Source organism: Gigantopelta aegis, chromosome 1 (assembly GCF_016097555.1).
Source record: "Gigantopelta aegis isolate Gae_Host chromosome 1, Gae_host_genome, whole genome shotgun sequence".
NCBI lineage: Eukaryota > Metazoa > Mollusca > Gastropoda > Neomphalida > Peltospiridae > Gigantopelta > Gigantopelta aegis.
The window spans coordinates 4,231,948-4,246,039 of NC_054699.1; the positions used below are offsets into that span (position 1 = coordinate 4,231,948).

The following is a 14,092-nucleotide window of genomic DNA, read 5'->3' on the forward strand; positions in this document are numbered from 1 at the left end:
TTAAGGGTTAATTAAAAATTAACCAGTTAGGAATAGAGTTGTAATTCCTTTATTAATTAAGTTCCCCTGGAAGCGTTTCTCAATTATCACACGTGTGGGTGTTGTGTCACGGTGAAGTGTTTAGAATATTGTGTAAACTAGACACCTAGAGATTAACTAATTAAGTGATCAGTTCTGAGTTGTTATTATTTGTTGTTGTTAATTAACTACTGCGGTAGTACATTTGTCGTTTTAATTACAAGAGTAAGTCGCTCGAAGACGACCCAAATCTCGCAATATCTCGTTGACATAAGTGTCATGGCTGCAGCGAAGCTTCCTGCACATGTTTTAGATGTTGTTTGCTCATATTTAGACACCGCCGACCTAAAGAATTGTGCTCTTGTGTGTAAAAGCTGGTACCACTTTCTAAACGATGAGAATAATGACGCTTGGCGATACCACTGCATGAAGAAACTGGCAGAAGAAGCCCTCAAAACTGACATTTTAATCAATGTGCCAACTTACAAAGCCAAGTTACGGGCCTTCTACCATGCGTGGAACCAGAACGATTGTTCGAGCAATATGTACGTCAAGTCGGACGGATTCACGATTCATCGAATGCCCGTGGCGCGAAGCACGGACGGTGTGAGAGGGAAAATTGGTTTTAGGACTGGACGACATTGCTGGGAAGTGTGGTGGGAGGGTTCGCTTGGGACCGTGGCAGTTGTGGGCCTCGCTGGCAAAACTATGCCTGTTCAGTGTCAAGGCTACCTCGCCTTGATCGGCAATGATGATAACAGCTGGGGGTGGAATCTTGTAGACAATCATTTAATACACAATGGCGATATTCAGGCAAATTATCCACAGCTGAACAATGTTCCTGAGTACCAGGTAATACGATTAAATATGAAAAAGATGGTCACTGCACCCAAAAACTAGCTTGAGTCTAACTCTAGCCCTCTCTTTGTTGATATGCTGCAGGGGAGGGCTAGACAGAACTGTGTGTAATACTCTGGCAATTGTCGACGACCAAATGGTAGGCAGCTACTGTGTGTCTCAAATACACATTTGTTTCCTAAATCTGATGTTTGATTATTTTTGAGTCCAGTCATGACATTAAACTGAATCCATGACGTTTCGCCCCCCCCCCCCCCCCCCCAGCCACTTCGCCCCTGGTCAGTTCGCCCCCAGTTTGACCTGTTCGCCCCAAGACGATTCGCCCCCAACTGTTTGCCTGTTCGCCCACAAATATTTGTCAGTTCACCCCCAATTACCTTTAAACAATTATTGTACTGTTTCTTTAGAGGATGTTAAAGTGTGTTCGTGTGTGTGAGTTGTGTGTGTTTCTTTTCTTAGAGGGGAGGGATTGTTGTCCTTCCTACAATTTGGACTGATCATGAATCACGAGAATAAGGGGTTATATTTTTTTCAGATGTAATTAAACGTAGGGTCCTGACATTTTTTCACAAATTCACAAACCACATAATCAACATTTATTAAAACATCCATTCCTGCCAGATATGATGTGTTTTAAGAAGAAAGAAATAAAACAATGGTTAATCAACATTTATTAAAACATCCATTCCTGCCAGATATGATCTGTTTTAAGAAGAAAGAAATAAAACAATGGTTAATCAGCTACATAACCTTGATGCTGATTATGCATATTCGGCTAACACCTAAGAGGGCTTTGAACAGCAATTCGATATGGCCTCTTCTGGTGAGCATTATTCTAACTGAGGGATTATTACGGGGGTTCATTTGGCCACAAATTAGTAACCATGAACATCAAAAAAGATGATAATCTTCAAAAAACACTATGACTGATTACAGTTAACAGGTTAACATGTGATAATGGCCATAAAAGCACGTACGACCAGCCTAGCCTGGCCTGTCATGGACGGAGGAGCCAGCCAAGGCCGGCTCTTGTGCCCATGACAGGCGTGCGCTACATCAGCTTGTTCTGAATGTGCACGTAAAACCCTATGACCTGACCTGACCTGCCTAGCCAGGCATTCGTATTCAACACAAAACAAACACGTATGGATATATCAGAACAGAACTTTATTACACTCAGGCCGTTCCATGACCAATATAAAAACTTCATGACTTTCCAGGCCAGGAACATGACCTGAAATGACTGGGGGCGAACTGGTACCTTTGTAGGGGCGAACTGGTTATGCATGTGGGGGCGAACTGACATCCTATTTGGGGGCGAACAGACCTGGGGGCGAACTGGCTGGGGGGGTGAAACATCTGGTACCCATTAAACTTACATGTTGTTAACCAGTACCAATTTCAACAGTAACCAGTGTGTTACGTGGGCACACACTTTGCTCTATGCAAACCACAAGAAAGTACTCTACCAGGGATTCTAGAAGTTTTACAAAATCCACTAGCCATGGGATCAATGATTTTAAGTTTTTTACTAGCCATGATTAAAAATGCACTAGCCCTACTTTACTTAATACAATTTTACTAATAGTAATAATCAGATATGTTACCTAAAGTGGGATATAGCGATTAAAAACACTAAGATTGGGGTAGGGTTGGGGGCAGGATATTCATATTTACAAAATAAGACTTAAATGCATCATTTGACAACTTTTTTTCACTAGCCGTCTGGCATGGCAATAGTAATTATTTACTAGCTCAACATTGAATATCACTAGCCATGGGAGTGGGGCTACCATAATCTAGAAACCCTGTCTGGCATGGCAATAGTAGTTATTCACTAGCCATGGGAGTGGGGCTACCATAATGTAGAAGCCCCGTCTATGCCACCATAAGAAAGTACAGCGCAGGTTCGAGGTATCCGGTTTCTTCGGGTAGCGCTGGTACTGGTTAACAACATGCAAATTTATTCGACATGACTGGACTTAATAATAACAGGCCCTAGTCTTGCCAGCAAAATCAGTGGGGTTTTTTCACTGAAAGTCTGTCAAGTCACCAAGGTATTAGCAAGAGTGAAAAGTCAAAGTTACCGTAATATTCTGGACATATTCCAATTTCAAAAACAAAATCACACAGCAGACGTCAAGACGCCAACTTGTTTAGTGTCATAGTTCACCTGGCACCCTGTCGCTGTATGTCCAAACAGTGTTTTTACTTCGGTGCCAGATTGTATCTTCGAGTAATCGTAAACTGACCTATTAACAGGAAATGTTTTTGTGCATGCACACTGTACTGTATGATTGATTTGATGAAATAATATTTTACCTTGTTCAATTTATTGTCAAAATCAACCAACAAATGTTAATACTCATGCCAGTTTCTGTTGTGAAAAATTAAATACATGTGGTAGCAGGGCATAACATTTGATTTTTTCAGACAAACGATATGTCGTTCGTGTGGTTTTAGTGTTTGCACGAACAATTTTCTCCAGTGGTTCAAATACAAATGAAAAGGTTAACCGGCAACGGTAATCAAATGAGAATCTAAGATGGGCGATTTTCGTAGCTTTTCTCCAAATTCTTATCATAAATACTAAATTATTATTATTATTTGGTAATCTGGGACTAACTTGAAAGCTGCCATTTACGTTTCAGCAAACTACCCCATCGGTTCTGTTGCAGGGGAGTAGTTGTTGGCACCAAACAATAGTCTGAATGAAACGGGGATTTCCCGGAAGCTTTGAGTTTCCGGGTCTGAACGGAAAGACCAGAAGTTCTGCGAATCCTTGATCGATCCAATCGATGCTGCAACTCATTGTTTCATCATGTTCTAATTTCCACTTCGTTATTTTAAAGTCCCTTATTAAACATACAATTTTCTTCGCTGTGTATGTCATTTTAATAAATTTATTTAGCAATAGTTGTACTTGTTTTCATTACAATACATCTTTCAGAATTAATGCATATATTTCAACGTAACCACACAGGTGTCAAAAAGTAAATAAATATACAGAACTTCACATACGTTTTTTTCGCTTCCTATTTATTGCAAGAGTTTATTGTGCGCAAGAATATTTACCACAAGACTTTACATATGTTGCCATTCTCGTTTGTATTAACTGCGAAATCATCGGAAAAACCGCTTTAATTTCCAAACCGCGTATTGTTTTTCGCACATAGCGAAATGATCAAAGGGAAAGTGCGACTGTTACTAAATGTTATTGACACTTCTAATGACAGTGCCGACTTTGTAATTGACCGCGATGTCGAGTTCAAACGGATACATTTTTTTCTTTCTCACACCTGCAATGCTAGGACCGTTCTCTTATTATTATATTCCAAAAATAGTTATATTAGCCAAAACACGTCGGTTTACATTTTCTGACGAGCGATTATAGTTTTTGCACGAATGATCCGTCGTTCGTGTCGATATTAGTTTTACATAGCCGACAGATGAACGACAAAACCCATAAACCAGGCTATTGTTTTCCTAGTGATGCGTGTCGTGCTCTGTGCTGTGACCAGTCAAGTGTTGTTAATCTTTGGCCACATTCATTTCAGTAATACAAGAAAATACTAATTAATTTACTTTAATTTTAACATACATGTAACGGCACTTTATCAACTACTTAATAATATTATTATTATTTTTTAAACATACTACTGTTTTGTTTAAATTTTATTACAGAAAGTAGTATTTTATATTGAAATATTAACATTAGAAGCGTGTGGGGAAAAAAACTTACTTTTTTCAATTGAATGTAGAATCTGGCGAAACGTTATGAAATGTACTGATACATGTTCACTTCATCTATTTTTATCAAACTTCTCCTCTTTCTTCTGGGAAGGGAGAAGTCACTTCTCCTACTTTTTCAGTTCTAGATTAGGGCCTGTGATAATCAATTTGGTTATGGACGATTGCCGAAGTATTACACACAGTCCTATCTAGTAGTTCTCCCCTACAACATATCAATATGGGAAGAGCTAGAGGCGACTCAAGCTACCAAAAACCAGCTTGTTCACTACCGACTTACCACAGTCGTTGGTGTCAGAATGTCTGAATGATATAGAAAGTAAAATCTAGTGTTACTAACAAGTGATTTAGTTTGAGTAGTTTGACCTCTATTTGGATATTTTAAAATTAATTTTAATTTTTTAAATTATATCTTAGCATGTGAATTTATGTTGTATTAATATGGTAATAGTAATATGTTATATCTTAAAGGGACATACCCTAGTTTTTAAACACTAAGGCATATTTTTGACTATTAGAGCCGTTTTTGATAAATGAAATCACACTTTACTTAGAAAGAAAGAAGTGTTTTATTTAACGACGCACTCAACACATTTTATTTACGGTTATATGGCGTCAGACATATGGTTCAGGACCACACAGATTTTGAGAGGAAACCCGCTGTCGCCACTACATGGGCTACTCTTCCGATTGGCAGCAACGGATCTTTTATTTGCGCTTCCCACAGGCAGGATAGCACAAACCATGGCCTTTGTTGAACCAGTTATGGATCACTGGTCGGTGCAAGTGGTTTACACCTACCCACTGAGCCTCGCAGAGCACTCACTCAGGGTTTGGAGTCGGTATCTGGATTAAAAATTCCATGCCTCGACTGGGATCCGAACCCAGTACCTACCAGCCTGTAGACCGATGGCCTGCCACGACGCCACCGAGACCGGTCACTTTACTTAGATTCTATGGTTTAGATTATCAATTTCCATACATTGGAAGTGTTTTGGTCATCCTGGTGTTTTCAATATCACAACATGCATTTCTTATATTTTTAAAAACGCACGTGCGTCTGAGAAGTAACAGTTATAGAGTCAAGTTTTAGTCTATTTCCGAGGGTATTTCACCATTTCAAAGTCACAGACTCATGTTTCACTCAATTGTAACTTTATTCAAATGTGTTACAGGTTTGTAGATTAACTAAACTTAGTTTTAATTTCCATGAGTCCCTTTAAATGGCTCCTCATAATCTTAAGTTAGGGGAGAAATGAATAACTTCCCAAATTTTTATGTCGAAGTTTGCAATGGTTCAATGCACCAGCAGTTTCTTTAAAATCTATATACATGTACCATATCACCTTTAAGCTCTCATGTATCAAACCAAGTAACATCCAGCTGGGTCAACGTTTAAAATCTATATACATGTACCATATCACCTTTAAGCTTTCATGTATTAAACTAAGTAACATCCAGCTGGGTCAACGTTTAAAATCTATATACATGTACCATATCACCGTTAAGCTCTCATGTATTAAACCAAGTAACATCCAGCTGGGTCAACGTTTAAAATCTATATACATGTACCATATCACCGTTAAGCTCTCATGTATCAAACCAAGTAACATCCAGCTGGGTCAACGTTTAAAATCTATATACATGTACCATATCACCGTTAAGCTCTCATGTATCAAACCAAGTAACATCCAGCTGGGTCAACGTTTAAAATCTATATACATGTACCATATCACCGTTAAGCTCTCATGTATCAAACCAAGTAACATCCAGCTGGGTCAACGTTTAAAATCTATATACATGTACCATATCACCGTTAAGCTCTCATGTATTAAACCAAGTAACATCCAGCTGGGTCAATGTTTAAAATCTATATACATGTACCATATCACCGTTAAGCTCTCATGTATTAAACTAAGTAACATCCAGCTGGGTCAACGTTTAAAATCTATATACATGTACCATATCACCGTTAAGCTCTCATGTATTAAACCAAGTAACATCCAGCTGGGTCAACGTTTAAAATCTATATACATGTACCATATCACCTTTAATCTCTCATGTATCAAACCAAGTAACATCCAGCTGGGTCAACGTTTAAAATCTATATACATGTACCATATCACCGTTAAGCTCTCATGTATCAAACCAAGTAACATCCAGCTGGGTCAACGTTTAAAATCTATATACATGTACCATATCACCTTTAAGCTCTCATGTATTAAACCAAGTAACATCCAGCTGGGTCAACGTTTAAAATCTATATACATGTACCATATCACCTTTAAGCTCTCATGTATTAAACCAAGTAACATCCAGCTGGGTCAACGTTTAAAATCTATATACATGTACCATATCACCTTTAAGCTCTCATGTATTAAACCAAGTAACATCCAGCTGGGTCAACGTTTAAAATCTATATACATGTACCATATCACCTTTAAGCTCTCATGTATTAAACCAAGTAACATCCAGCTGGGTCAAGGTTTAAAATCTATATACATGTACCATATATCACCGTTAAGCTCTCATGTATTAAACCAAGTAACATCCAGCTGGGTCAACGTTTAAAATCTATATACATGTACCATATCACCGTTAAGCTCTCATGTATTAAAGCAAGTAACATCCAGCTGGGTCAATGTTTAAAATCTATATACATGTACCATATCACCGTTAAGCTCTGATGTATCAAACCAAGTAACATCCAGCTGGGTCAACGTTTAAAATCTATATACATGTACCATATCACCGTTAAGCTCTCATGTATTAAACCAAGTAACATCCAGCTGGGTCAACGTTTAAAATCTATATACATGTACCATATCACCGTTAAGCTCTCATGTATTAAACCAAGTAACATCCAGCTGGGTCAACGTTTAAAATCTATATACATGTACCATATCACCGTTAAGCTCTCATGTATTAAACCAAGTAACATCCAGCTGGGTCAACGTTTAAAATCTATATACATGTACCATATCACCTTTAAGCTCTCATGTATTAAACCAAGTAACATCCAGCTGGGTCAACGTTTAAAATCTATATACATGTACCATATCACCTTTAAGCTCTCATGTATTAAACCAAGTAACATCCAGCTGGGTCAAGGTTTAAAATCTATATACATGTACCATATATCACCGTTAAGCTCTCATGTATTAAACCAAGTAACATCCAGCTGGGTCAACGTTTAAAATCTATATACATGTACCATATCACCGTTAAGCTCTCATGTATTAAACCAAGTAACATCCAGCTGGGTCAATGTTTAAAATCTATATACATGTACCATATCACCGTTAAGCTCTCATGTATCAAACCAAGTAACATCCAGCTGGGTCAACGTTTAAAATCTATATACATGTACCATATCACCGTTAAGCTCTCATGTATTAAACCAAGTAACATCCAGCTGGGTCAACGTTTAAAATCTATATACATGTACCATATCACCGTTAAGCTCTCATGTATTAAACCAAGTAACATCCAGCTGGGTCAACGTTTAAAATCTATATACATGTACCATATCACCGTTAAGCTCTCATGTATCAAACCAAGTAACATCCAGCTGGGTCAACGTTTAAAATCTATATACATGTACCATATCACCGTTAAGCTCTCATGTATCAAACCAAGTAACATCCAGCTGGGTCAACGTTTAAAATCTATATACATGTACCATATCACCTTTAAGCTTTCATATATTGAATGTTTTAAGTTGTAAATATAGGTAGTATATAACAAGTAACATCCAGCTGGGTGAACGTTCGAGATGCACCCATTGTTTGATAGAGCAGTTAATACTACAAGTCCTGTGATTGGTGATATATGGCATCAGACATATGGTTAAGGACCACTCAGATATTGAGAGGGGAAACCCGCTGTCGCCACTTCATGGGCTACTCTTTTCGATTAGCAACAAGTGATCTTTTATATACACCATCCCACAGGCAGGATAGTACATACCACAGCCTTTGTTACACCAATTGTGAAGCACTGGCTGGAATGAGAAATAGCCCAATGGGTCCACCGACGGGGATTGATCCCAGACTGACCGCACATCAAGTGAACACTTTACCACTGGGCTATATCCCGCCCCATTATGGCTTTCCTGCATGCTATGCTCATATGTCATTTGCTACTCTTGCCTGGAAGTTTGTTTCGTGTAACAACACCACTAGAGCACATTGACTTATTAATTATTGGCCTTTGAATGTCAAACATTTGGTCATTTTTACATAGTCATAGAGAGAAAACCCACTACATTTTTCCATTAATAGCAAGGGATCTTTTATATGCACCATCCCACAGATAGGATAGCACATACCACAGCCTTTGATATATCATTTGTGGTGCACTAGCTGGAATGAGAAATAGCTCAATGGGCCCACCGATGGGGATCAGTCCCAGACCAACCACGCATCAGTTTTGCTGGAATGCTACTCTCACTTCTGATTGGGGTTTGGCAGGTCTGAAAATCATAAAACATTATAAAATAATTAAATATTTACGTTGATCAGCGATGTTAATTTTAAATATTGACAGATATTTCCGATTCTTTTTTTCAGACTGGAGAAAGAATACGAGTCATTTTAGACTGTGATGACAACACGTTAGCTTTTGAAAAAAATTACGAATTTTTAGGTAAGTGCACGTACATACATCTTCTGAGGTAGTAAGTACAATACCATTAATACTTCAGTATTCTTAGCCAAACAGAATAAATTACAGGTGTGTGTGCGTTCAGGAAATCATGCAAGGGATGAGGTCTAGACTGTGGGGAGCAAAGCTTTTAAGGGTTTCAAGTGATACTGTTTTGGAAAATATATTAAAAAAAGAAAATTTGCTTTGAGCAGGGTTTATTTCCCCCTCCCCCCAAATCCCCCCTCTACACATGGTCTGAACTAAGTAACCATTATATATATGCAAATTATTAAGTTTTTTTACATGGATTTTAAGTCTGTATTATCGTTTAAACCATGTTAAAATCTCCATAATCTTCGATTAGCAGCAAGGGATCTTATATGTACCATCCCACAGGCAGGATAGTACATACCACAGCCTTTGTTACACCAGTTGTGGAGCACTGGCTGGAATGAGAAATAGCCCAATGGGTCCACCAAGAGGGATAGATCCGAGATCGATTGCATGTAAAATAATTCAGATGAATATGTAGAAAGTACATAATGGTGGCTTACTAATAATATTATCAAAAGTACATTTATTAATGTTTGTTTTAAAAATACAAACATTATACTGTCACCTACACGTACATGTTCATAATAATTGTACCTTCTACTCTAGTAAAACATTTTAAATTTTATTGCAAAATATATTGAGAATAATCGACAATCTAATTCTGAACATATGCGTCACAATTTTGCACACAATGCTCACAAATAATTCTTTGCTGTCAGTCGGAAAGAAAAAAAGGCCGAAGTCTGTATATGTCCATATAGAAGCAGAAAGCTAAACACTTTGGAATATTCAGCAAGAAAATGTGACATTTTTTTGGTACATTCTAATTTTGACAATCATGACGGATTTTTGTGAAATTGATTGAAAACCACTATTTAAGCCCACTCACAGCACGCTACAATTTTGATATTTTTGAATTACTAGTCATTATGCAAAAGCCCTGTTGGTAGGCCCATTGGGTTATTTCTTGTTCTAGCCAGTGCACCATGAGTGGTTGTGGTATGTGCTATCCTGTCTGTGGGATGGTGCTTATAAAAGATCCCTTGCTACTAATGGGAAAAATTTCCAATAGCCAATGATTAATAAATCAATGTGCTCCAGTGGTGTCGTTAAACAAAATAAACTTATTTTTATGTGAAAGATAATATGTCTGATCAACAATGTTACACTTATGTATCTTAAATGAAGGTTAGAAAGCAAAATATAACACTTGTATACATCTGTGATAATGGTTCTGTATGTTTAAAAAACAACAAAAAGATAATATGTCTGATCAACAATGTTACACTTATTTATCTTAAATGAAGGTTAGAAAGCAAAATATAACACTTGTATACATCTGTGATAATGGTTCTGTATGTTTAAAAACAACAAAAAACTTTCTTCAAAGAAAGAAAAGGAGACGTATTATTATTAGTGTATAATAATGAATGTTTTTAATTCTATTTTCAGGTGTAGCGTTCCGTGGTTTGCCTGATATCCATTTGTTTCCGAGCGTATCGGCAGTGTATGGCAACACTGAAGTGTGTATGGTGTATCTTGGGCCCCCGTTAGATGGATGACAGTGACATTCAGTCTACATCGGTCTCTTAAAGCCAGTATCTCATCATCTTCATCATGTAGATTCTGTTACTAATACAAGACTACAAACTTCAAAAGTATACAGTTTTAACAGAGTCATACAGCACTCGCAATTTGACATTGGCAGTGCTGCTACAAAAGCAGTTACAACACCAGGGCGCATATTTTCGAAGGTAACCTTAGGTGCATAACGTAGTTATGCAGAAAGATGATCGCTTCATAACACAGGCCCTGACTAGGGATTTTCGAAGCTATCCTAGCACTACGACATCATCGTAAAACCATTGTAAGATATAACATCACTATGGCATGTGCTGTAGTGACGTCATGGCCTAAGATGGCTTTGTGATTTTGTAACGCTAAGATACCTTTGAAAATCCCTAGCCAGGGCCCGTTTTATGAAGCGATCATCTTTCTGCATAACTATGTTACATACACATAAGGTTACCTTAGTGTTAAGATTGCTGCGTGGAACACGGCTCAGGCCCGTAGGAATAACATGTCAAGTGAGTGGTGGGGTGGACACAAGTACATTTTAAATATTTCAATTATTTAGTAAGACAAAAGATTAAATGTTTAAGGGCTGAAATGTGGAACGCTCAAACCTTTCCCTCCTGGCTGTTATAGACCAGGGGCCTAATTCACAAAGGTCTCTTAGGCTGTGCTAGACAACAAAGCATCCTCTTTGAAAGTCTTTTAGCATTGCACTGCGACATTGCAAAGTTGCGAGAGTTTAGTGAATTAGGTCCCAGGGGCCTAATTCACAAAGGTCTCTTAGGCTCTGCTAGACAACAAAGCATCCTCTAGTCTTAGCATTGCACTGCGAGATCGCAAAGTTGCGAGAGTTTAGTGAATTAGACCCCTGGGTCCCGTTTTAGGAAGCGATCGTAGCGCTAAAATCACCTTGAATATATAACTAACCTAAGCTTTTATGGAGATCTCAACACTAAGATCGCTTCGTAAAATGGGGCCCTGAGGATTGGTATGTGAGAGCATTTTTTATCAGTGGGTATTTCACTTTGTTATTGTTTGTACTGAATTGCAGTTTACAAAGTGATATGACATTCAAGGACTGCTCATGTGTTTCAGCTATCAACAGATAATATCATCATCTGCAGTGCCTTGATGCAACATAACAAGGCTCAATGCAGTTTTTAATACACTATACATCTAAGCAGATCATACAAGTTGTGCTGTTGATGGAGAGAGAGCAGGATTTGCTCATGACTGATTACACTTAACATGCAATGAAAATCGAAGAATGGTTCCTCACAGGAAGAAACTAAAGCTGGATAATCTCTTCTGTTTGCATAAAGATATACTTGAGGTTGAAGCTTTAAAGGAAACCAGTCATGGGTTTTGATGCCAGATATGTTGGCTTTGTTTTGGCATAACAAAATTTGACAAAATGACCCCCCACCCCATCCACCAAAACCCACCGATTTTCTCCTGTATCTAGGTTAAATGGACCTTCGTGACTTTGTAACTATTGGAGTATGTTTCTGGTCAACAGTGCTGTTTTAATGATTTAAATTACGTTCTTCGAGTACTAGTATATATGTTTTTGCTCTTGTTTTGAAAATCAAGGGCCACGGTTAAATATTAATTTTTGATTTTATATTTTCAGGACTTTGGAATTACTGCACATAAGCACAAAAGCAAAACGTTTTTTGTTTTTGCTAATAAAAAAGGAGCAGGCTATATTCTCAGGGTGGGGGAGGGGGATTAAAATTTAGGACATCTTTTATTATACCATTTTTAATATAATTAAATACATTAAATACATCTTTAAAGATTTTGTTAACAGAAAACAAGTCACAATAGCTATACAGTCGGAAGTGTCCTTTGAAAAATGGATTTTAATTTTACAACTAAACAGTACTGCGCGGGTAATGGTATTTGAAAAATTCGTTAATAAAACACAATAGAGTAAGGTGTCATGTGATCGTTGAATAACCCTGTAAACAACTTACAGCCACGTATTACAACATTGTGCTGGGGTGTTTCTATACGAACATTCCATTCTGTTTTACTTAAGTATGTTAAGGCTTGCTGAGTCTGTAATTTAGGCTTCAAACCTTGTAAGAAACCGTTTCTCGTTTACTCTGAATGATTTCGTTTTGTACTTTGTGGCCATTTGTGATTTCTACAGTGAACTACAAGTTAAACATGTAGTTTTTATTTTTTTATTTTTATTATTTTATTTTTTTATCCAGTGTTGAAATTCGAGTGTCCTCAAGCACAACCTTGCCTTTATCTCTGGGTAGAACTAGAGTATTTTTAGTGTTGACAGGCGCAAATCCAGGTTTTTTGTTTGTTTGTTTGTTTTTTTAAAGGAGGGCTTTCAACATGTACTTAAGTGCAGCCCCGTAGAAATGATATCTGCGACGGGGTGTTTCTGTGTCTCCGTGTGTGTCTGTGTGTGTGTCTCTCTGCGTGCGTGTGTGTGTGTGTGTGTGTGTGTGTGTGTGTGTGTGTGGCGCACACGTCATATTTTACCTTTATTTACATAGCGTAGGAGAGAAAAACGTACATTGTCGTCCTAAAGTATGTGTATGTGTGTGGCTGTTGCCCCCGCCCCTCCCTGTTCCTACGGACCTGATGTGGAGGTGGATTTTGTTGTTGTTGTTGTTGTTAGCAGTGAATGCACTTCAAATGTAAACAGATCCCCTCAACCCCACCCCCGGATTCGCGCCTGTTTCAAAATTGTCAGTTTGTGACTACCAAACGATTGCCAAGTATAGTGTCTTAAATATATAGTTTCCTAAATATTGCGCCATAGACCTTCAAGCCCAGTTTCTCGTTAAAGGTTTTACAACGAATCTGTGTGGTTCGGATTGGCTTTGAGAAAGGGTCAGACGAACTTTTGCATTTATGATTTCATGTCAACGTTTCAGTTTCGACATCTGCTCAAAGTGTTATTTGAACTGATCCTGTCTGTGGGAAAGTGCATATAAAAGATCCCGGTCTGCTAATGGAACAATGTAGCGTGTTTGCCTAAACCACGTTTCCGAATTATTAAATGTTTGACATCCAATAGCAGAAGATTAATAAATCAATGTACTCTAGTGGTGTCGCATGCCCGTAATAACGACATCGGGGGTCGAGGAGTGAGGGGAGGGGGTGTCACAATCTCTAATAGGATGGTTACAGCCTCGAGCCATATTTTTTTTATCTTTATATC

The 14,092-nt window shown here is 38.0% G+C and overlaps 1 protein-coding gene across 1 annotated transcript; it reads left to right on the forward strand.

Annotated features, from left to right (window-relative positions):
- Positions 1 to 297: 297 nt before the first annotated feature.
- Positions 298 to 13,082, forward strand: LOC121369486 (F-box/SPRY domain-containing protein 1-like). The gene is made up of 3 exons (XM_041494596.1): positions 298 to 870; positions 9,198 to 9,273; positions 10,780 to 13,082. The coding sequence occupies exons 1-3, from the start codon at positions 298 to 300 to the stop codon at positions 10,887 to 10,889; spliced, it is 759 nt and encodes a 252-aa protein (XP_041350530.1). The 3' UTR covers positions 10,890 to 13,082.
- Positions 13,083 to 14,092: the final 1,010 nt, after the last annotated feature.

What these genes read in the sequence shown, in the direction of transcription:
- LOC121369486 (XM_041494596.1), top strand. Translation starts at nt 298, where the DNA reads ATGGCTGCAGCGAAGCTTCCTGCACATGTTTTAGATGTTGTTTGCTCA. An exon ending in ACAATGTTCCTGAGTACCAG is followed by an intron (nt 871 to 9,197) that starts GTAATACGATTA and finishes TCTTTTTTTCAG; the next exon opens with ACTGGAGAAAGAATACGAGT. An exon ending in AAAAAATTACGAATTTTTAG is followed by an intron (nt 9,274 to 10,779) that starts GTAAGTGCACGT and finishes TTCTATTTTCAG; the next exon opens with GTGTAGCGTTCCGTGGTTTG.